The 24,720-nt window shown below is 42.3% G+C and overlaps 1 protein-coding gene across 2 annotated transcripts in view; it reads right to left on the bottom strand.

Moving 5' to 3' along the window:
* Window positions 1-24,720, bottom strand: part of LOC140737716 (myosin-IIIa) — a 181,673-nt gene that overhangs the window by 79,272 nt on the left and 77,681 nt on the right. Inside the window, exons 6-8 of one of the 2 annotated variants that reach the window (XM_073064280.1) lie at window positions 17,868-18,024; window positions 7,799-7,901; window positions 3,096-3,221 (exon numbers count right to left, since the gene is read on the bottom strand). In XM_073064280.1, the coding sequence (XP_072920381.1) occupies window positions 3,096-3,221; window positions 7,799-7,901; window positions 17,868-18,024 (386 nt within the window). Of the gene's footprint in view, window positions 1-3,095; window positions 3,222-7,798; window positions 7,912-17,867; window positions 18,025-24,720 lie in introns of those variants that run through there. The other variant, XM_073064281.1, reaches the window with a different exon arrangement.

Below are 24,720 nucleotides of genomic sequence, written 5' to 3'. Positions count from 1 at the left end.
TTTGCAAATTTCCCCATCCTGACTGCTCGAGAGAAAACAACACATTTATTTAATCTCATGAAGCCTCTGTATTTACCTTGTGTTCATATGCTGATGTTAATTTGTTTGACTTTGGTGTAATATCTTTTTAAGGTCACTGAACTTCTATTATGAGTGCCCAATGTTTGTTGTCTTTGCAAGGTGCAAATTACAAATGAAGTGCACTGATTCATCAGTAGCATGTTGCTCTTTTCTTCAATGCTGTGCACTTTCCCAGACAATGACTAACAAAACGGTGACGACAAAGAAGGAGATAAAGAAACTGTAAAGCAAACATGGCCTTTTGTACAAGAGATTCCGTCGATTCCAGAAACCAAAATGCGGGAGGAACTCGGCACGTCAGGAGCATCCATGTTGGGGAATGAACAGTCAACATTTCAGCCTGAAACCCGTCGTCCAGGCTGGCAAGGAAGGGGCCAGAAGCTAGAATAAGATTATGGAGGACGGGACCAGTACAAGCCTGCTGGTGATAGGCCAGACCAGGTAAGGGGGAAGATGGGTGGAGGGGAATGAAGAGAGAATCTGGGAGGTGATAGGTGGAGGAGGGAATCTAATAGGAGAGGAGGGGAAGCAGAGGGAGGCGATGGACAGATGAACAGAAAAGAAGGCAACAGTGCCAATTCTATAGAAATGCACTCCCAAATGTGACACTTATTGGTGAAATACTGAATATTAAAGCTTTTTTTTGCTATAACCAAATATATAGGCATCTATTAGTCTCAAGAGACCATGGATTTGTGCCTTGGGAAGTTTCCAGGGCGCAGGCCTGGGCAAGGTTGTGTGGGACACCGGCAGTTGCCCATGCTACAAGTCTCCCCTCTCCACGCCACCAATGTTGTCCAAAGGGCCGATACAGCTTGGCATCGGTGTCCTCACAGAGCAATGTTAAGTGCCTTACTCAAGGACACAACATGCTGCCTTAGCTAAGGCTCCAACTAGCGACCTTCCGATCACTAGACCAACGCCTTAACCACTTGGCCACGCGCCTAATAATGGTCACAAATAAAAATTGCCTGCTATGTCTAACCAGATGACAAATATACTGTTCAACTTGAAGTCACCAGGGTATGCAACTTGCCCATCAGAAGATGGTGAGGTTAACAATGGAGGACTCTTGGTGGTCACTGAACTACCTGCCAGTGAACCTGGTTCCCCTGCTCTGCTCTATTTTTTGGATCAGGTGGCCAAGTCTCACCAAGTCCTGAGGGAGATCCTGTCACTGGGAGCTGCAGGGTTGTGATCTCCGGACAGCCATGCAGCAAGAGAGTTCTAAGGTTTGATATTGTGGTTGTGACCAGGAAGGGCAGGTAGTGGTGTGGGGATGGGGAAAGAGATTAATACATTCTGTAGAGGGTTAACTGCCAGATAGCTGATACAGAAACCTACGGTGATTCTCGTCATCCGATTACTTACTGGGAACGGGGAGATTCTGAGGTCATGCCCTGTCCCGTGAAACCAACGGTGAAATATCACCAAAAGCAACACACACAAAATTCTGGAGGAACTCAGCACCGCTTATGAAGGGAAATGAACAGACAATGTTTTGGGCCGAAAAACTTCACCAGAATTGACTGTTCATTTCCCTCCTTAGATATAGCATTTCATGTGTGTTGCTCCAGATTGCCAGCATCTGTAGAATCCCTTGAGTCTCGAAACATCACCACAAAGTATCCTGGGTAATCGCCTGGATGGACAAGCATTATCTGTCATCAGCACGTGCAGTCTGGAAACGTGACATCCAGTTATCGACAATCACACGGCATTAGGGTTTACCACAGCATGCAGGATCCAGCAGGAACATTACTGAACTCTAACTCTTTCTCTCCCCACTCATGTTGCCTGACTTGCTGAGTGTTATTATTTTTAAGACTTCCACACCTGCTATTGTGCAGTTGGTATTGGTCTTCATCTTGGAGTAAAGCAGGGCCTAGACTTGTATCTGGATGGTAGAAAAGATAGTGTGACTCTAAGAAAAGAGCAAAGTGAGAGGGAGTAAATGACATGTGAGACACTCTCGGATAAACTAACGTTAACTTCCGGAAGTGCCAGTCAAAACTCTTCTTCTTCTTCTTTTGCTGTTCCTCCTGTTTCCCCTGTCCCTGCACAGTTTCAAGATGGGAACAATGGAGGTTCAGTCACAACGACGAAGTTGTGGAGATGGCAGCAACCATCAATGAACCAAGATATAACAATCTGAGACTTACAGCCCAAAGACTCATGAGCTGAGGTCTGGAGGCACGCGGGGCCATTGGAATAAGAGTTGGAGATGTCGGGATGTGCAGTCTGGGGGCACCCGGGGCCATTGGAATAAGAATTGAACATGTATGCAACTGCAGGGATTTCTCTCTCTGTGAGTCCCTTCTCCATTCATCCCTCTCCACTGATCTCACTCCAGGCACCTATCCTTGCAAACGGCACAAGTACTACATTGTTGGCGATGGAGGAGGTGAATTGTTGCCCATTCACCTCCTCCCTCACTACCATTCAGCACTCCAAACATTCCTTCCAGGTGAGGCAACACTTGAACTGCAGGTCTGTTGAGGTCACCTACTGTATTCAGTGCTCCTAGTGCGGCTTCCTCTACATCATTGAGACCCAGAGTCGAGCACCTTCGCTCTGTCTGCAAGAGGAAGGATTTCCTGGTGGCCATTTAAATTCCACATCACATTCTCTCTGCATCCATATAAGTGTTCAGAAAGCAATCCTAATTAGATCAGACAGACACAAGGCAAGTCTACTTAACATTTCAACACCTGTGTAGCTGAAATATTCTGCTTTGCAAAGCAACCCAGTACATATTTGGATACATATTTGCCGAGTTTCAGTGCACTTATAAAGAATTTACAGGATGAAGGAGTTTGATTTCAGTAAATAATCTGACCAATTTCTGAGAAACAGGAGCTATGATTATATTCAAGTAGTTCTAGAAACAAAACACACTTGTATGTTTCAATGATTCATTTGTCATGACAAAAAAAACCAGCTTTTTACTAGAGAACTTTATGTTCTTTCAGGTTTGTTTGTTTATTTGAGGTACATATTGAAGGTATACATACTGCTGCAGCTTTCAGCCATCCCTTAGACTGATATGTCACTTTAAGGATTCCAGTGTCTTGAGGTTCGAAAAGGATATTGCCTAGTGACAGGATTCCTGCTAATATTGTCATCATGTCTACCCGCTCCTGTAAATAAAGGCAGAATATGAATTGGATAGTATTTTAATGATGGATTCTTGTTAGTTTCAATTTGCAATTAGCACATTCTGCTGCCAAAATACAATACAGCGTTAAAATGGTCCAATTAACCAATAAGCTTTGGTATAGATCATTATGCTTTCAGCACCTGGAAAATATATAGTCATGGGCTTTTTTAGTAAAAATAGAAAGTCTGAATATCTTTTAAATGGTGTAAAATTTGATGCATTGGTGTTTGGGGGAGCTCGGAGATACTCCAGTCAGGTCTAGATACTTCTTTGGCTGAGAGTATCTAGGCCAGGCGTCACAGTCTCAATGTATAGCATCAGCGCTCAGGACAGACATGAGAAGCAATTATTTCACCCATAGCATAGTGATCCTTTGGAATTCTAACCTACAGGCATGTGGAAACTCAGTCGCGGTCAAAATTCAAGATAGAAATCAATAGTATTTTTTTGATAAAATTGGAATGAGGAGATCGATAATGAGGGTACTTAAAGATAAAGATACAATTTAGAAAGATCAAGGCCTTGAGGTCCATGGGGAACAAGCACAGAAGAGGAGATGAAGCCTAAGGCATATCAGACCTATGCCCACCTTGGAACACACAGGAAAGTAGTGTCCATCTTCAAGGACCCCCACCATCCAAGGCCATGCTCTCTTCTCACTTGTGTCATTAAGAACAAGGTATAGGAGCCTTAGGTCCCATACAAACAGATTTATTTGATTCTATTGTGTTTTGTTGTGACTACTGTGAACGCCCACAAGAAAATGAATCCAAGGGTGGTATGTGGTGACATACATGTTCTTTGAACTTTGGACATGAATGATGTGACCTACTCAAACTCCTAATGTTTTATATTCTTACAGTGCCTATAAAAAGGATTCACCCCCTTGAAAGTTATCATGTTTTATTGTTTTACAACACTGAATCACAGTGGATTTAATTTGCCTTTTTTGATACTGATCAACAGAAAAGACTTTTACATCAGAGTTAGAACAATTTTCTACTAGTTGGTCTAAATTTAGTATTATTTTGAAACACAAAATAATTGATTGCATAATTTCTCACCCCCATCAAGTCAGTATTTAGTAGATGCACCTTTGGCAGCACTTACAGCCTTCAGTCTGTGTGGTTAGGTCTCTATCAGCTTTGCACATCTGGACACTGTAATTTTTCCCCATTCTTCTTTACAAAACTATTCAAGCTCTGTCAAATTGCATGGGGATCGTGAGTGAACAGCTCTTTTCAAGTTCTCCCACAAATTCTCAATTGGCTTGAGGTCTGGACTCTGACTTGGCCACTCCAGAACATTAACTTTGTTGTTTTTAAGCCATTCCTACGTAGGTTTGGCTTCATGCTTGGTGTCATTGCCTTACTGGAAAATAAATCATTTCCCAAGTCACAGTTCTCTTGCAGACTGCATCAGGTTTTCCCTGTATTTTGCTGCATTCATTTTACCCTCTACCTTCACAAGCCTGCCAGAACCTGCTGCAGTGAAGCATCCCCACAGCATGATGCAGCCACCACCATGCTTCACGGTAGGGATGGTGTGTTTTTGATGATGTGCGGTTTGGCTTATGCCAAAGATAGTGTTTAGTCTGATGGCCAAAAAAGCTCAATTTTGGTTTCTTCAGACCAAAGAAACTTTTTCCAGCTGACTCAATGTCTCCCACATGCCTTCTGGCAAACTCTAGTCGAGATTTCATGTGAGTTTTTTTCCCCCAACAGTGGCTTTCTCTTTGCCACTCTCCCATAAAGCTGCACCCAGGCAACAGTTGTATGCACTGTCTCTCCCATCTCAGCCACTGAAGCTTGTAACTCCTCCAGAGTTCTCACAGGTCTCCTGGCGGCCTCCATCACTAGTCACCTTCTTGCACCATCTCTCAGTTTTTGAAGACAGCCTGCTCTAGGCAGATTTACAGTTGTGCCATATTCTTTCCATTTCTTGATGATTGACTTAACTATCCTCCAAGGTAGTGGTCGCCAACCCGTCGATCGCGATCGACTGGTCGATCTTGGAGACTTTACCAGTAGATCCCGAAAAAAAAAAGAAAAATAAATACACAAATACTGTTGAGAGACTGTTTCTGGGTTGTGGGGTTTTAGTTCCGTTCTTTCTGCCCAGTGTGCATGCGTGTTGCTTCCCCGCACTACACAGTGTAATTCAGTGGTCCCCAACCACCGGGCTGCGAGGAAACAATATGAGTCAGCTGCACCTTTCCTCATTCCCTGTCACGCTCACTGTTGAACTTGAATACACGCAAGGTCATTACACAAGCGCGCCAGGGATCACTAGTTGGCATCGGGTAACCGGCCGGCGGGAAGTGCCAATGCTACCGGCCCGGAGCGCGGACAGACGGGCGCCGCTTCTGAACCTGTTTAGCACTCTGAATGTTCGTGGAGAACCCAGTGCTAAAATATTCACAGACCTCATTCGGGCTCAGGGTTTCATAAGCAGCAGACCAGCTAGCTCGCTGCAATCTACTGAAACTTTTGTCGGCCGATAGATCCTACAAGGGGGGGTGGGCAAGCGTCCTAATGCACTCCTTGCTGGGTCGGTCACTCTCTCTCCGGACTGTGACCGCCGCAGCCACGGTACAGGAACAGACACACCTGGCCAAGGCAGCAGGTGGGAGGCTGGAGCTTGGGCCTGGAGGCTGTGTAATGAGGCAATGAAGCCCTCAAAACTGCTTCGGTACCTGGAGTCCAAGCACCCCACACTGAAAGACAAACCCGTTCAGTTTTTTCCAGCGGAAAAAACGTGAGCACACGGGACAGCAACTGAGAGCCACGTCAACTAAATTGCGGAATAGACTGCACATAAGGAACCTGCGTCGAGTATCGCTGTATTCCCATCGCGTTTAACCTCCCCCCCGCCCGTCGGCCAGTCTGCAAGAATATTGTCAATATTAAACCGGTCTGCGGTGCAAAAAAAAAGGGGTGGTGACCCTTGGTGTTTATATGTTATTTCTGCTTCCGGGTTGCAGGATTTTATTTCCGGTCTTTTCTGCCATGGTGCGCGTGCGTGTAACTAATGAATTTGGAGTCGATCTTGCCTTTCACTAAAGCTGAGATAGGGGATCTTGGACTTAAAAAGGTTGGTGACCACTACTCCAAGGGATATTCAGTGACTTGGAAATTTTCTTGTATCCATCTCTTGACTTGTGCTTTTTAATAACCTTTTCATGGAGTTCTTTTGTCCACGGTGTAGCTTTTGCCAGGGTACTGACTCACTAGTCGTTGGACCTTCCAGATAAAGGTGTAATTTTTACTACAATCAATTAAAATGCCTTGACTGCACTCAGATCTCCATTTAACTAATTATGTGACTTCCAAAACCAATTGGCTGCACCAGTGATGATTTGGTGTGAATACTTTGATTTAGATCAATTTGTAGAGATCTGTTCTCACTTCATGAAAACTTCCAAGGGAGTTAATACTTTTTATAGGCACTGTATATTAGATTAATGCAGGAAAGTGGGACTAAGATAAAAAAATTCAGCTATAACCGTAGTGAATGGTAGTGCAGGCACGATGGTCCCAATGGCCTGCTCCAGCTTCTATTTCTTATGTTCTCAATGAATAATAAATAAATTCAACGCCAAGAACAACTGATTGCTTAAGAAAATCCTGGAAATACAAAAAGCTGATATGGTACATCATACCAGGTGGCATTCTCTACTTTCCATCTTGAGACCAAGCCTGACCCCGACCCCACCCTATCACAAATACATCCTCCAATACAATGTAGGAATGAGAAGAAACATGTGGAATGCTTAACAAATTTAAAATGCAGGTGTGCACGCAAAGGCGATTAATTTTCAGGTGTGTTAAGCGAGGAATAAACAAGAATCCAACATTTTAGCATGGAGCATTTCAATGCATCTCAAGTAATCAATTAGGTAATAAAATCAGTACAGTCTGAACCTGAAGCTGTCAAAGTAAAGTAAGAGTTCTTCTTTCAAATTAGATTTCAGCTTTTTCTAAAATAAATATGTGTAAAAGGTGGCAGAGGAAATACTTTCTCTTTGGTATTATCCCAAATTATGTTGAAACTGATTAAAAATATGGATATTTAAAGTGTGCATTCTAATATATCTATTTTCTAAATAAACTTTAGTATTAACTAACATCAAAAACTGCATTATTTGTTAACCACACTAATACACTTAAACTCTAAAAAAACAGATCTTCTTATCCCCAAACTGTAACTTAAATAGTTTCTCTTTAAAAGACTTTGTTCTTTGCCACTGAGCCATGTTATGTCTGGTCCATCTTTCAGTGTCTTCTAACTTCTCCCTCACAACTCCACATCAAATCCTCTCATTATTTCTCTTCTCTGTAACGGAGACTAATACTTTGTTTAGTGCTTAAAATACCAGATAAGTTCCATTTTTTGAAGGGTGGATATTAATAATGAAAACATTTCAAAATATTATTTAGAGAGAAGAGCACCACAATTGGATATGCCCATTTACACTAACTGCAAAAATGCTTACATTTGCAATGGCAATTTGACATTAAAAATAAGTACTAACATTTCTGGAAACAGCTGATTTACCTGCTCAAGAAACCCAACCATATCCATGGCATTGCATACTTCATTGTATTTCTTGTTCCAAAGTTGGATGATTTCATCAGAAACATATTTGTGATTTAGGTACCTAGAAAAGACTGGGTTGAATTTTCAGATCTCACATGACACTGTTCACATGACACCTAAAACTATAAGGGATGCAGATTCAGTTAATACTTTAAAACCCCAGCTCAAAACTTATCGATCATACTTTTAACATTGTTTTTTCTTTTATTTTCACCTCTGCACTTTATCCCATTGTAAGTCACTTTGTACTACATTGCTTATAGGAAAAGTGTTCTATAAATAAGTTATTATTATTACTACCGTTCACACTACAGTTGAAACATACAAGTAAAGCCTTTCAATGTTGTTTTAAACTTTTCAAAGATTCAAAGTACATTTATTATCAAAGTGTGTAATTGAAAGGGTGGGTCGGTATATAGTATCAAGACTAAAGACAACATAATAACAAAATTTTGAGGAGATCTGAAGCAAATAAACTAAAGCATAGACTTTTAGAGCTTGTTTCACACCTTACATTGCTACTGTGCAAATATGCAATAGCCAACTGCATGAAAACAAATCTTTGGAACAAATGTAGGTGTCAATTTTTTGAATCTGGGCTAGAAGTGTTTAATCCATTGACAAAGACAAACCTCTAATTAATTTAGGAAATTAATCTGCAAAGAATAATATGATTGATTTATACAGTCACAAACAAAAACTGGTTAATGATATTTCTTCTTGAGAAAACATAGAGCAATACAGAACAGGATCAGCCTGTGAGGTCCATGCCAACAACGGTGCTAATTTAACTAATTCCACCTGGCTACAAATAGTCTATATCCCTTCATCTCCTACCTGTCCAAATGCCTGACTAAATAGCTTTTGTATTTGCTTCCACCACCTCCCCAGGTAATATCCTCCAGGTATAACTCATTCTGTGTAAATTACAACTTGCCTCTCAATCTCCTTTAAACTTTCCCCCTCACCCCTTAAATCCATACCTGACATTTCCACCCTGGGAAAAAAACATGACTGGCTTTTATGGCCCTGATAATTTAATATACTTCAATCAGGTCAGTCCTCAACTTCTGACACTGCAGGGAAAACCAACCAAGTGTGTCTGGCCTCTGGTTTGTGCCCTTCTTAAATAAGTGCGCATATTTGCTATTCCACTGAAATAAAGAGGAAATAAAGGTTGCTGTCCAGTGCTCAACAACTTCTTTGTATCCCTCTTAACACCTGGGCCATGTCAGATTTTTAAAATTCAACACCTTCTTCTTGGTATCAACATGCCCTAGTACATCGACACACCCCTGATCTCATTATACTCCATGACCTTTACTTGGTGAATACTCATGCAAAGAACTTATTCAGCATCTTGCCCGTTTCCTTTGTCACGAGGTATAATTTCCCTCCTTCATTCTTGAGTTGACTTATCCACTTGCTAGCTACGCTGTTGTTCTTTAAAAATACGGATGATGCCGTAGGATTCTCTTTAATCCCACATACAAAGGACATTTTGCTACAACAAGTGTATGGGACATTGGAAAAAAAAGTTGAATTTCCCCATGGGGATGAATAAAGTATCTATCTATCTATCTATCATTTCATTATTCTATTGTTTTGTTGTGGTTACTGTGAATGCCCGCAAGAAAACGAATCCGAGGGTGGTATATTGTGAAAAAATAGATGCGTGTAAAAGATGGTCAAGGAAATGCTTTCTCTTTGGTATTATTCCACAATATGTTGAAACTGATTTAAAAGTATGGATATTTAAAATGTGCATCCTAATATTTCCACTTTCTAAATAAATTTTAGTATTAACTAACAAAATCAAAAATTGCATTATTTGTTAATCACACTAATGATCTTAAACGCCTAAAGATTCTCTTATTCCCTAAGCTGTTTCCCATTCTTCTTATCCTATTTCATGTTCCCTTTTATCCCTCCTGATTCCCTGTTTAAACTCTTCCTGCTTTTTTTTTCATTCCTCAGGGGCTCTGTTTGGTTTCAGCTTCCTAATCCTCACACAAGCTTCCTTTTTCACTCTGAGTAAATTTACATCTCTCATCATCCAATGTTCTTGAACTTTACAGTCCTTGTCTTTCTTCCTCAAAGGAGTACATTATTCTGACTCGCTGCCCTTTAGATAATTCTCACATGTCAGACATGGATCTTCCCAGCTCCCAAATGGCTTTTCCCAGCTCCTGCCTAATACTGTTGTAAAACAGCTTTCTTCAATTGAGCACCCCTCCCACCACTGCCCAAGATTCAGTCTTATTCTATTAAAATATTAAAACATGATTTTAAAAACAGAGAGCCAATGGTAAGACAGGAATAGATGGCATTGTCCTTAAAAGAAGGTCTAAAGAAGATTTGATAAGTCATGACTGGTTCTCACTGTAAGCTTTCCCTCAATATCAGCAAAACAAAAGAGCTGGTCATTGATTTCAGGAAGGAGGGTGAAGCACATGCTTTAGTGTATGTCGTTGGAGCAGAGGTCGAGAGGGTTGACAGCTTCAGGTTTCAAGGTGTAAACATCACCAATTTCCTGCCTTTCTCCAACCACATAAACACCATAGTCAAAAAAAGTGCATCTACACTTCCACTTCCTCAAGTGGGTAAAGAAATTCAGTTTGTGCCTGCTGATCCTCACCAACTTTTACAGATGCACCACAGAAAGCATCACAGCTCTGAGCACGACTGCCAGCAAGCAGTAAAGACGCTCAGCCTCCTCTCCATGGACTCTACACCTCTCACTGTCTTGGAAAAGCAGCCAACATAATCAATGGCTGCTTCCACCTTAGTTAGTGTCTCTCTCTCTCTCTCTCTCTCTCTCTCTCTCTCGCTCTCTCTCTCTCTCTCTCTCTCTCGCTCTCTCTCTCTCTCTCTCTCTCTCCCCCTCCTCCTCTCCCTCCCCCTCTCCCTCCTTCCCTCCCCAATTGGGCAGAGTATACAAAAGCCTATAAGCATATATTATCAGGCTCAGTGACAGGTTCTATCCCACAGTTAGAAGACAATTGAGCAGACTTCTTGTATGTTAAGACAGACTCTTGACCTCACAATCTACCCCCTCATGGCCCTGCACCTCATTTTTGTTTTTCACTAGACCCTCACTGTAACTGCGACACATATTCCCTGCATTCTGCTCCGCACTACTTTGATGTACTGTCGTTTGGAAATTATCTGTATAGATGGCATGTACAACAAAGTTTTTCACTGTACCTCAGTATATCTGACAATAATAGACCAATTACCAACTAAAATATGAAAATTGATGATGTTAGACTGCTTGTCAGTGTGGGCTATGCGATTAGTGTGAATGATTAAGGGCATGGGGGGAAAAAAATCACTGCCTATAATTGTAATGGAAACAGAGTTAAACCGTTAAAAAAAATTACACAGGCAAAAGAGAAAACACCGTACATCACCCAGAGCAGGGGTTCCCAACTCGAGGTCCATGACCTCTTGCTTAATGGTATTGATCCATGGCATAAAAAAGGGTGGAAACCCCTGGCGTAGAGTGAGCTACAAAGAGCAGATCTGAACTCCACAGGCCGTGAGGCCTCCTGTGCCTCACTCAGTGCCTTCGGGTTTGCGAGACCCAATATGATTGGCTGCGTGCACCGTGCAGGCGTGGTGGATGAGTTTGGGCAGCAGTCCCAATTGGTCACTCTTGAACAAGGCTTGGATTCCGATAATCTTTTATAACTTGCCAGTCATTCGACAATGAAAATATGAAGTTTTTGTGAGCGGCACAGTGGCTCTACTGCCTAACTGCCCCCCTGCCCTTTGCAAAGGAAAACAACTCTTGATAACTAGCACCAGGAACAAGCAATGTGGTGAAAGTGCAGTTAGCTTGCTTTTTGAGCTAAACTTCATTCCATCTTCTGAAAATAAGTTTTTGGCTTCAAATGTGCAATTATGCATTTTTCTTTTCTTTAACTGATCGAGGAAAAGAGGCTCTACTGCGCAGGCGCGTGACGTAGCGCGCTGAGGTTTAAAAGAAAGACCACCATATACAGCGGCCACCATTGGAGTGGACTGAGTCGGAGTGGGACGGCTTTGGCTCAATCAGGCTTCGGCGAGAAACAGGCAGAGGTGAGGGTAGGTTCCGGTAAGTTTCTGTTTTCTTCCTTTTTTTGTTCAGACTAGAGAATATGCCAGGCAGGATGTTGGAATGCTCCTCTTGCAGGATGTGGGAAGTCAGGGAGACCTCTGGTGTCCCTGACAACGATACCTGCAAGAAGTGCATCCAGCTGCAGCTCCTAACAAACCGCGTTAGGGAACTGGAGCTGGAGCTGGATGAACTTCGGATCATTCGGGAGACTGAGCAGTTTATCAACACAGATGCCTTATGCAGGAAGGCACAGAGTCGACTGTACTTCCTTAGAAGGTTGGCGTCATTCAATGTCTGTAGTGAGATGCTGAGGATGTTCTATAGGTCAGTTGTGGAGAGCGCCCTCTTCTTTGTGGTGGCGTGTTGGGGAGGAAGCATTAAGAAGAGGGACGCCTCACGTCTTAATAAGCTGGTAAGGAAGGCGGGCTCTGTCGTGGGCAAAGTACTGGAGAGTTTAACATCGGTAGCTGAGCGAAGGGCGCTGAGTAGGCTACGGTCAATTATGGAAAACTCTGAACATCCTCTACATAGCACCATCCAGAGACAGAGAAGCAGTTTCAGCGACAGGTTACTATCGATGCAATGCTCCTCAGACAGGATGAAGAGGTCAATACTCCCCAATGCCATTAGGCTTTACAATTCAACCGCCAGGACTTAAGAACTTTTTAAAAGCTATTATTAATGCTTTTTGAGATAGTGATTTAGATGCATATCATATTTTTTACTGAGTTAAGTATTGTATGTAATTAGTTTTGCTACAACAAGTGTATGGGACATTGGAAAAAAGTTGAATTTCCCCATGGGGATGAATAAAGTATCTATCTATCTATCTATCTATCTATCTATCTATCTATCTATCTATCTATCTATCTATCTATCTATCTATCTTATAGAAAGTAGCTACCAGGAGGTAGTTACACATAAGGAACAGGGCACAGGTAATTGGGTTACCATCAGGCGAGGGAAAGGGAAAGGGCAGGTAGTGCAGGGATCCCCTGTGCCATTCCTCTCCAGAACAGGTATACGGATTTGGATACTGTTGGGGGGAATGGCTTACCTGGGACAAGCTGTGGCAGCCGGATCTCTGGCACTAAGTCTGGTTCTGCAGTGCAGAAGGGAGGGAGGAAGAAGAGGAGAGCGGTACTGATAGGGGACTCCATAGTCAGGGGTACAGACAGGAGATTCTGTGGTTGTGACAGAGACTCCCGGATGGTTTGTTGCCTCCCGGGTGCCAGGGTCAGGGATGTCTCTGATCGCGTGCACAGCATTCTGAGGTGGGAGGGTGATCAGCCGGATGTCGTGGTACACATCGGTACCAATGACATAGGTAGAAAGAGTCAGGAGGTCCTGAAGAGTGAGTACAGAGAGCTTGGTAGGAAGTTGAAAAACAGGACCTCGAGGGTAGTAATCTCCGGATTGCTGCCTGTGCCACATGCCAGTGAGGGTAAGAGTAGGATGCTCTGGCAGATGAACACGTGGCTGAGAAACTGGTGTAGGGGGCAGGATTTCAGATTTCTAGATCATTGGGACCTCTTCTGGGCAGGTGGGACCTGTACAAAAGAGACTGGTTACACCTGAACCACAAGGGGACCAATATACTGGCAGGGAGGTTTGCTAGTGTTATTGGGGAGGGTTTAAACTAGATTTGCAGGGGGATAGGAACCAGAGTGCCAGAGTAGATAGTGGAACGGGGGTAAAAATAAATGATGTTAGTAGTTCATGCAAAGTCACAAATAGTAAGGTTGTGTGTGGTGGTAATAATCTTCTGAGGTGTATTGTGGGAAAGGCAGATGAGCTGAGGGCCTGGATTGACACGTGGAATTATGACATCATAGCCATTACTGAAACTTGGCTACAGGAGGGGCAGGACTGGCAGCTCAATGTTGCTGACATGATAGAGGTAAAGGGATGAAGGGTAGGGGGTGGCTTTGTTAGTCAGAGAAAATATTACAGCAGTGCTTCGGCAGGACAGATTAGAGGCCTTGTCTACTGAAGCCACATGGGTGTAGGGAGAAACAGGATAGGTATGACCACATTAATAGGGTTGTATTATAGATCACTCAATAGTCAGCGAGAATTGGAGGAGCAAATCTGCAGAGAGATAACAGACAACTGCAGGAGACGGAAAGTTGTGATTATAGGGGATTTTAATTTTCCACACATTGATTGGGACTCCCATACTGTTACAGGTCTAGATGGGTTAGAGTTTATGAAATGTGTTCAGGAAAGTTTTCTAAATCAATATATAGATGTACCAACTACGGAGGATGCAATATTAGATCTCCTATTAAGAAATGAGTTAGGGCAGGTGATGGAACTGTGTGTAGGGAAACACTTTGGTTCCAGTGATCATAACGTTATTAGTTTCAACTTGATCATGGATAAACGTAAATCTGGTCCTTGGGTTGAACTTCTAAGCTGGGAAAAGGCCAAATTTGAAGATATGGGAAAGGATCTAAAAAGCATAGATTGGGACAGGTTGTTCTCTGGCAAGGATGTGATTGGTAAGTGGGAGGCCTTCAAAGGAGAAATTTTGAGAGTGCAGAGTCTATATGTTCCTGTCAGGGTTAAAGGCAAAATGAATAAGAATAAGGAACCTTGGTTCTCGAGGGATATTGGAACTCTGATAAAGAAGAAGAGAGAGATGTATAACATGTATAGGTAACAGGGAGGAAATAAGATGCTTGAGGAGTATAAAAAGAGTAAGAAAATACTTAAGAAAGAAATCAGGAGCGCGAAAAGAAGACATGAGGTTGCTTTGGCAGTCAGGGTGAAGGATAATCCCAAGAACTTCTACAGGTATGTTAAGAGCAAAAGGATAGTAAGGGATAAAATTGGTCCTCTTGAAGATCAGAGTGGTCGGCTATGTATGGAACCAAAAGAAATGGGAGCAATATTAAATAGGTTTTTTGCATCTGTATTTACTAAGGAAACTGGAATGGAGTCTATGGAAACAAGGCAAAAAAGTAAGGAGGTCATGGAATTTATACAGATTGAAGAGGAGGAGGTGCTTGCTGTCTTGAGGCAAATCAGAGTAGATAAATCCCCAGGACCTGACAGGGTATTCCCTCAGACCTTGAAGGAGACTAGTGTTGAAATTGCAGGGGCCCCGGCAGAAATATTTAAAATGTCGATATCCACGGGTCAGGTGCCGGAGGATTGGAGGATAGCTCATGTAGTTCCGTTGTTTAAAAAAGGCTCAAAAAGTAAGCCAGGAAATTATAGGCCAGTATGTTTGACATCAGTAGTAGGTAAGTTACTGGAAGGCATACTAAGAGATAGGATCTACAAGTATTTGGATAGACAGGGACTTATTAGAAAAAGTCAGCATGGCTTTGTGCGTGGTAGGTCATGTTTAACCAATCTATTAAGAGTTTTTTGAGGAAGTTACCAGGAAAGTGGATGAAGGGAAGGCAGTGGATGTTGTATACATGAGGAGTGCAGTAGAACAGAGGGATCTGGGAATACAGATACATAATTCCCTAAAAGTGGCGTCACAAGTAGATAGGGTTGTAAAGAGAGCTTTTGGTACATTGGCCTTTATAAATCAAAGTATTGAGTATAAGAGTTGGAATGTAATGGTGAGGTTGTATAAGACATTGGTGAGACCGAATTTGTAGTATTGTGTGCAGTTTTGGTCACCTAATTACAGGAAGGATATTAATAAGGTTGAAAGAGTACAGAGAAGGTTTACAAGGATGCTGCCGGGACTTGAGAAACTGAGTTACAGAGAAAGGTTGAATAGGTTAGGACTTTATTCTCTGGAGCGTAGAAGAATGAGGGGTGATTTGATAGAGGTGTATAAAATTATGATAGGTATAGATAGAGTGAATGCAAGCAGGCTTTTTCCACTGAGGCCAGGGGAGAGAAACACCAGAGGTCATGGGTTAAGGGTGAAGGGGGAGAAGTTTAAAGGGAACATTAGGGGTGGCTTCTTCATGCAGAGAGTGGTGGGAGTGTGGAATGAGCAGCCAGATGAAGTGGTGAATGCGGGCTCACTTTTCACATTTAAGAAAAACTTGGACAGGTATATGGATGAGAGGGGTTTGGAGCAGAAAAATGGTTCGACACAGCCAAGAAGGGCCAAAAGGCCTGTTTCTGTGCTGTAATGTTCTATGGTTCTAAAAAAGGAAAAACAATTCAGTAAATTTTGAAAATAGAGTCATAAGGTCATATTGGACAAATAAAAGAGGTCATTTGGCCCACTGCATCTGTGCTAATTAACAAGCATCCATGGGCACTAATCCCAATCTATTCTCTCTACATTTCCATCAGCTGCCCCTAGATTCAACTACTCACCTACACACAAAGGGCAATTTACACTGGCTTATTAACCTACTGACGCACATGCCTTTAGAATTGGTAGAAACAAGTGCACTGGAAGGAAGAACATGCTGGGACAGTGAAACTATGCGAACTCCATAGAAACAGTTGCTCGGGTCAGGACTGAAACTGGGTCAGTGGAGCAGTGAGACTGTGGTTCTGCTGGATGAGCCATGGTGCCACTCACAATAACTTCTTATTTTTGTTGATGTTGATGAATAAGTTATAAAAGATTGTTGGAATTCAGGCCTTGTTCAAGAGTGACTAATTGGGACTGCTGCCCAAACTCATCCACCACACCTGCATGGTGCACGCAGCCAATCATACTGGGTCTCCCAAACTTGAAGGCACAGAGTGAGGCACATGGAGACCTCATCCGCCATACCTCTGGGTTCTTGCCCTGGAATACTCCAAAACTTTCACCCAACTAAAGCTGGGGTAGAGCCTCAACCTGATGGAGGTTTTGAGGCTACAAATTTTTAAAATGTCCCTGATATTCAATGACATTAAAAATATAACATTCCTTCAAATTATTAAAAAGATAGAAATATAAAAATTAAAAAATAACATTAGAACTCTGTGAACCAATAAATAAATAACAATAAAAACAATTATGTAACAGTTCAAAAACCAAACTCCAATCCACATTTCCGGAACCTTCATTCAGATGAATAGGGATTCTGATTCTGTGCCAAGTCTGGCTGACTGACCAACTCCACAGGGAGCCAGCACTGGACTACAGTAACCAGTAGACATCACTACATTAACAACCAAACACCAAGTCCAGGAAAAACTTGCTAGCAGCTGAACACCTGCAGTTCCTTAAAAATTGCGGGCAGGAGCCACCACAATTCAGCCCTTTATTCCCCTTCAGTAAATTAGCTTAGTTTTGTCACAGGCACCGAGATACCGTGAAAACTTGTCTTACATAATCATTCAATTTACTATGACAACATCATGACAGCATTATGCATTAATATATAATTTGGGGTGGCATGTAGTTAGTGCAACGCTTCGCATCACCACCGATCAAAGTTCAACTTCCACTGCTGTATGTAAGGAGTTTGTACATTCTCACCGTGACCGCATGGATTCCCTCTGGGTCCTCAGGTTCATTCCCTCTCCCACACTCCAAAGATGTTCAAATTAGTACGGGTTAGTAAGTCCTTGGCATGCTACATTGGCGCCAGAGGCATGGTGCCATTTGCAGGTGGTCCCCAGCATATCCTCGGACTGTGTTGGTCATTGACCCAAACAGCTCATTTCACCATTTCGATGTATGTGACACACAAAGCTAATCTTTAATCTTTATTTAATTACATGATCGTGCATGTAATTCCTGTCAGGTAATGCTACATGATTCTCTTCACTGGACCATTATATTTTAGTGCCCTTTCAAAAAGAGGATGTGGGTTGAAAATATTTGCATATTTGACCTCCAAAGAAGTTTCACTGCCTTTTGTTTTTCAAGAACTGAAATCACCAACATTTATTAAAATTGGTACAACACTACAAGCGGCCTTTCCCAATTGAATACTAAAATAATTTCTTCTACATGATAAAAAAAAATGCAATAAATTAGTTTCTGAAATAAAGTGTTACCTGTAGAACTTAGGATCCAGAAGACCATAGACTTCCTGATCAGCAGGAGATATTCCAGCAAACATATAGTAGAAAATATGGAAATTTTTCTCGCCTTCATCCTGATGCACAACTCGGGATTTTTCCAGAAGGTATTCATTGATTTTTGCACCTTTTACTGGATGAAAGCAACAATTCACATATTAAATTAACTATCCTGTTAAATGGATGGACTAGCACAAACTATCCTCTTTGACAGCATATTGTTACTGTCCCTGAGCCTCCAAGGTTTTCCTCCACATCTACTTCATTAATTATGTACTAACTCTAAAAGGATATTTCAATTGAAATATAATTAAATATTAAAATAGCCACACAATTGCTGCCTGGCTGTAGTAAATGGGAAGGGGAAAAGTTACTTTGAGAGACAAGGATTTAATTTCCATACTGTCATACAGATCAGTGACAGACTCAATTCAAATTATTTTCTACATACAATTACTACATTCAAGGAAAAACACTGCATCAGCTCTAAACTTTTTGGAAACTTAAATAAGTTGTAACAAAATGGACCTTCCAATTGTGCTCCAATCGACTTAACAAACTTTCAGTTTGGGGAAGTGATCAGATGTCCAACAGTCTCATTATGCTAAATTGAGTAATTCTTTGTATTATTTCCTTTTGTCTGAACCAGAATGCACATTAATTCAATGGATAATTGGCTTCCCAGCTCAAAGCACATGAATGCAAACTGGCAAAAGTGAAGGCAGGAAATTCAAGAGTCCGTAGGCTGGGTCGTTCACCCAGCTTAAACAATATCAAACCAGAGCAATTGCCAAGTTTTCAGCTGCCCTGGAGTTATCTAGCAGAAAATGAAAATAACTTCTGCCCTCACACAAATTATCCAAATGGAGAGAGAATGCAAATGAGCAACGTATTTAGGTGTTGTAGAGCATGAATCACAAAATGATAGCACACAGGTCAAACAAGTATGTAAAGACACCTTGACCTTTATTGCAAAAGGTTTAAAAATAGAGAGGCTTTATTACAATTAACTGTAGAGCCACGCCTAGAGAGCTGCACACAGTTTGAAAAAGTTTTATTGAGTTCGTAATACATTATGGTAACAGGCCTTTCTGACTCAGCAAGCTCACACTGCTCTACTACACCCATATGATTAACTAAGCCAACAATCTGTACGTCTTTTAGAATGTGGGAGGGAACTGGAGCACCTAAAGAAAACCATGTGCTCACATGGAGAACGTACAGGCAGTGGTGGAATTGAAACTGGGTCGCTGGTGCTGTAACATCATTACTCTGACCAGTACGCAATCATGCCACCCACGTATTGGACCCACTTTAAGAAAGGAGAGTCCCGCTTGGTGGCGCAATAATATCAGCGCTGGACTCTGGAGCGAAGGTTCCCGAGTTCGAATCCAAGTTGGGCTGTTGAGCGTCGAGCTAGCAACTCGGCCTCGTAAAAAACAAGAACAGCTTGCTACGGAAATACCGTAATGACGGTGCCCCGATAACTCCACTGCCGTGTTAAGGGCTATTCTTCTCTTCTTCTTCTTCTGCTTAAGAAAGGAGAGCATGGAGGCAACCCAAAGGAGATTCACCAAGCACATTCTGTAGATGAGAAGACTGTCCTATCTAAAGAGGCTAGATATTTGATCTATATACATCAGAGCTCAACAGAAGGGGGGGGGGGGGGGGGGATGGGAGTTACTGTTGTGTCCGACAAGATCTTGAGCAGATATGATGGGGTAGATGTTGAGATGCTTTCATTAATGGGAGAGTCTTAAATGAAGGCACATTGTTACAAGACGGGCTAGAAATTTAAAACTGGACTATGTTGAAATTTTTTTCCACAGAGGGTGATAAATCCTTCTACACCATTGGGTTATGAACGCTAGATCATTCAGAGAGGCAGCTCAGCAGTGTAGTGGTTTAATGCAATCGTTTTGCAGCACAAGCGATTACTGATCGGGGTTTGATTACCACCACAGTCTGTTAGGAATTTGAATGTGTTCCCAATGACCACATGGGTTTCCTCCAGGTGCACTAGCTTCTTCTCATTTTGCAGGGTCAAATTTGAAGACAGAATATAATATTAATGGTAAGACTCTTGGAAGTGTGGAGGATCTGAGAGATCTTGAAGTCCGTGCCCATAGGATACTCAAAGTTGCTGCACAGGTTGACAGTGCTGTTAAGAAGGCATATGGTGTGTTGGCATTCATCAACCATGGGACTGAGTTCAAGAACTGCGAGGTAGTGTTACAGTTATACAAGACCTTGGACAGACTGCACTTGGAGTACTGTGTTCGGTTCTGGTCACCTCAGTACAGGAAGGATATGGATACTGTAGAGAGACTGTAGAGGAGATTTACAAGGATGTTGTCTGGATTGGAGGGCATACCTTAGAAGAATAGGTTGAGTGAACTTGGCCTTTTCTCCTTGGAGCAACAGAGGATGAGATGTGACCTGATAGAGGTGTATAAGATGATGAGAGGCATTGATCGTGCAGATAACCAGAGGATTTTTCCCAGGGCTGAAATGGCTAACATTAGGTGCTTTGAAGTTTTAAGGTGCTTGGAAATAGGTACCGAGGGGATGTCAGGGGTAAGTTTTTCACACAGAGAGTGGTGGGTGTATGGAATGCACTGCCAGCGGCAATGGTGGAAGCTGATACAATAGGGTCTTTTAAGAGCCTCTTAGATAGGTACATGGAGCTTAGGAAAATAAAGGGCTATGTGCTAAGGAAATTCTAGGCAGTTTCTAGAGTAGGTAATATGGTCGACACAACATTGTGGGCCGAAGGGCCTGTAATGTGCTGTAGATTTCTATGTTCTAGGTTCACATTCCAAAGATGTACATTTAGAGTTAGTGGGCATGGTATGTTGGCACTGGAAGTGTGACAACACTTGCAGCCTGCCCCAGCACATCGTAAATGATGATGGAAGTGACACATTTCACTATGTTTTGATGTTTCAATGTTTTGATCGACGTGACAAATAAAGCTGATATTTTTAAAAAAGTGCTTGAGACAGAGATAGATACATTTCAAAAATCAAGGAAGTGAGGGCTCTGGGGAGCAGGCACAGAAAAGACCAGAACAAGCTTGAGGAGTTCTTGTTGTGTTAACTGGTTAGCTATTTGCAACATCCAGATGCTGAGCACGAGGTTTATGAGTGGTTACATTATAGTAGTGTACCGGTTATTGCAACGCTATTGCAATTCCGGAGTTTGAAGATCAATTCCAGTGCCATGGAATGGATGGATTTTCCCCGGGTCATACAGTTTCCTCCCACAAAGATGTACCAGGCAGGCTAACAGGTCATGGAAATTGTACTGTGAATGGATTGTGGTGAAATTGGGGTTGTCGGGGGAGTTCCTGGGCAGTGCAGCTCAAAGGGCCGGAAGGGTCTATTCTGTGCTATATTTCTAAACAAATACATTTGCCACTAGGAAATGAATCTCACTCTCTGACTTGTGAGAGAGTGACTTCTTGAGCCTTCACTAAGCATTCACATTGTCTTTGGCTTACCTGTTCGCAAACCAAATTTAGAAAGGTACGTTCTTTGTATTCTTTGCTCTCGGCCCCAAAAACAATTCTTAATTTCTCTAATGCTTACATTCTATACCAGTCCCAGTAATAGTAACTGGCAAAATAGCCAATGTGACACAAGAAACCCCTTTTACAAATGTAGGGAGTGACTTATGGTCTGGGATGCACTCTAGTTTGGGCAGATTAAAAACGAGGCACTCAAATGGGAACTGTATAAATATTTGAAATGGAGAGTTTGATGTCGCTACAGGGAGAGAGCATGGAAATGAGATTGCAGGGTTACTATACATACTCCAAAATGAACTCATCTCTACCTGTAACAGAACAAAAGGTTGACTCGGTAAAGGCAAGCCAAAGGCGGCAAAAATGCCTTGAGGTAACTGTTTCACATTAGACTGGATAGAACAAATCTCAAACTAGATTGATGACTACCCTATCAGAGAACAGACTCCACTCAGGAGCTTTTCTTTTAAATAAAAGCAGTTTTAAAAGTGGGCTACCAAAACTGGAAGCACTGGATGAATATTTTGTTGCATTAGGTATCATGAGGCCGCTATTAGTCAGATCATTCAGATGAACCAGCCAGGCTTAATATTCAATAGGATTTGTGGAGATGAGCCTTGGGAAGCAGTCAGTGAAGAAGTCCAGTGTGGACGCAGGGTCTGTGTACATGGGGAAGTGATTCTGTGGTTGTGCAGGTGTAGGTTTGAAATTCATTCTGGGTTGTTAGCAGGTGAAGCAGTCATTCAATCAGACCAATCCAGGGCTGAAAATAACAATGCAGTCTTCCCTGGTAGAGAGGCAAATCTGGAAGAGAACAGCTATGAGTGACCTCAGTTTCTGACAAAATTAGAGTCTATGGCAGAACTTACAACATTTCACCAGTTCCAGTAACCTCATTTGTTCTGGAAGACTGGAAAATTGCAAATGCCACTCCATTCTTCAAGAAGGGAGAGAGACAGAAGAAAGGAGAACTAGAGGCTAGTTACTCTGACCTCAGTGGCTGGGAAGACATTGGAGTTGATTATTAAGGATGAGGTCTCAGGATACTTGGAGGTACATGATAAAATAGACCTTAGTCTGCACGGCTTCCTCAAGCAAAAATCTTCCCTGACAAATCTGTTGGAATTCTTTGAAAAAAATAACAAGCAGGATAGACAAAAAAAACGCTTGATGTTGTTTACTTGGATTTTCAGAAGGCCTTTGACAAGCCTCCACACGAGGCTCCTTAACAAAATACGGGCCCGTGGTACTACATGAAAGATTCTAGTACAGATAAAGCAGAGGCTGATTGACAGGAGGCAAAAAGTGGGAATCAATGGAGCCTTTTCTGGCTGGCTGCTGGTGACTAGTGGTATTCCACAGCGGCCTGTGTTGGAACCAATTCTTTTAATGTTATATATCAATGATTTGGATGATGGAATTGATGGTTTGTAGATGATATGAAGATAGGTGGAGGGGCAGGTAGTTTTGAGGAAGTAGAGAGGCTACAGAAGAACTTAGGAGACTTAGGAGAATGGGCAAAGAAATGGCAGATGTAATACAGTGTTGGGAAGAAGAAGAAATGAATGGGTTGACTATTTTCTAAATGGAGAGAAAGTACAAAAAACTGAGATACAATGAGAGTTGGGAGTCCTTATGCAGGATTCCCTGAAGGTTAATTTGCAGGTTGTGTCTGTGGTGAGGAAGGTAAATGCAATGTTAGCATTCATTTCAAGTGGACTAGAATATAAAAGCAAAGATATAATGTTGTTTATAAAGCACTGGTGAGGCCTCACTTGGAGTATTGTGAGCAGCTGTGGACCCCTTATCTTAGAAAGGATGTGCTGAAACTGGAGAGGGTTTCAAAGGCCATTCACAAAAATAATTCCAGGATTGAATGGCCTGTTTTATGAAGAGTGTTTGATAGCTCTGGGCCTGTACTCACTAAAATTCATTAGAATGAAAGTGACCTCAATGAAAACTATCAAATGGTGAAAGGCCTTGATAGAGTGGATGTGGAGAGGATCTTTCCTATGGGGGAGTGTCTAAGACCAGAGGACAAAGCCTCACAACACCCCCCCCTCCACCATTTCCATCCCCTTGCCCCTCTCTCATGTTGTTTGTCCATCATCTCCTGCTGGTGCTCACCCTCCCCCCTTTTTTCTTCCTTCCATGGCCTTCTGTCTCTTTCACCAGTCAACTTCCCAGCTCTTTGCTTCATCCCTCCCCATCCAATTGTAGGGCTCTCAGTACCAGTAACTGTGGTGTTTACTGTTCAAGCTAACAAAATGGCTTCTCTGTATTGTTATAATGAAATGGCTTCTCTGTAATGTTACTTAATGCTGTAATGGGTTTCTGTATCTGGAATGTTTGGGTTATGACTGCAGATAAGGGGGGAACTAACCAATGGAGAATTGTTACGCTATCTTGTATGTGTAAGCTGAGCGGGAGTTCGTGGTCTTTTATGGGAGGCAAGCGAGGAGGGCGGACGTGTGAGGAGCAGACAGCGGTTCCAGGGCAGCGGATACTGGATGTCAGCGGTTCGGATGGTGGCCAAAGGCTCAGAAGGTCATTGTGGATGGAACGGGAGGCATGAGCTCCAACGTATTAAAATATTATGTGCATAAACTGATAACCTTACTGATTTGGCGCCTTTACGTTATCTGTTTCTACTAATCCATCATCAAGAAATAACTATAAAGTTGCAATTACTTACTCGCCTTTGGTGTATTGCCTGGTATTTGTGTGCGAGCATGTACAGGGGAGGCATTAAACTGTATTTACACCGAAGTATTGCACTACTGGCGGGGCGACAGCAGCTCACCCTAGGCGAACGGGGGTAAATTGGGGTCGCAGATATCAGCTATCGCCTGGCATTTCTCTCTCCCCTCCCCCAACTTTCAAATCTACCCTCAGTTCTTTTTCCTCCAGCCCTGCCAAAGGGTTTCAGCCTGAAAGGTCGACCTGTACATTTTTCCAAGATGCTGCCTGGCCTGCTGAGTTCCTCCAGCATTTTGTGTGTGTTGCTCAAAATAGAGGAGTGTCCTTTTAAAATAGAGATGAGGAGGAATTTCTTTAGCCAGAGAGTGGTGAATCTGTGGAATTCTAGTCTTTATGTATACTTAAGGCAGAGATTGAGAGATTCTTGATTGGTCAGGATAGGGAGGGATGCGAGAAGATGGCAGGTGATTGTGGCTGAGATGAAAATTGGATCAGCCATGATGAAATGTCCTAATTCTGCTCCTGTATCTTGTCTTGTTTCCTACAAACTATTTTCCCAACTTTCCTCAGTTCTCATACCACACATTTGCAGTAATCAATTCA

The sequence above is a fragment of the Hemitrygon akajei genome, chromosome 13 (assembly GCF_048418815.1).
Source record: "Hemitrygon akajei chromosome 13, sHemAka1.3, whole genome shotgun sequence".
NCBI lineage: Eukaryota > Metazoa > Chordata > Chondrichthyes > Myliobatiformes > Dasyatidae > Hemitrygon > Hemitrygon akajei.
This window is presented reverse-complemented; position numbering and strand designations above follow the sequence as displayed.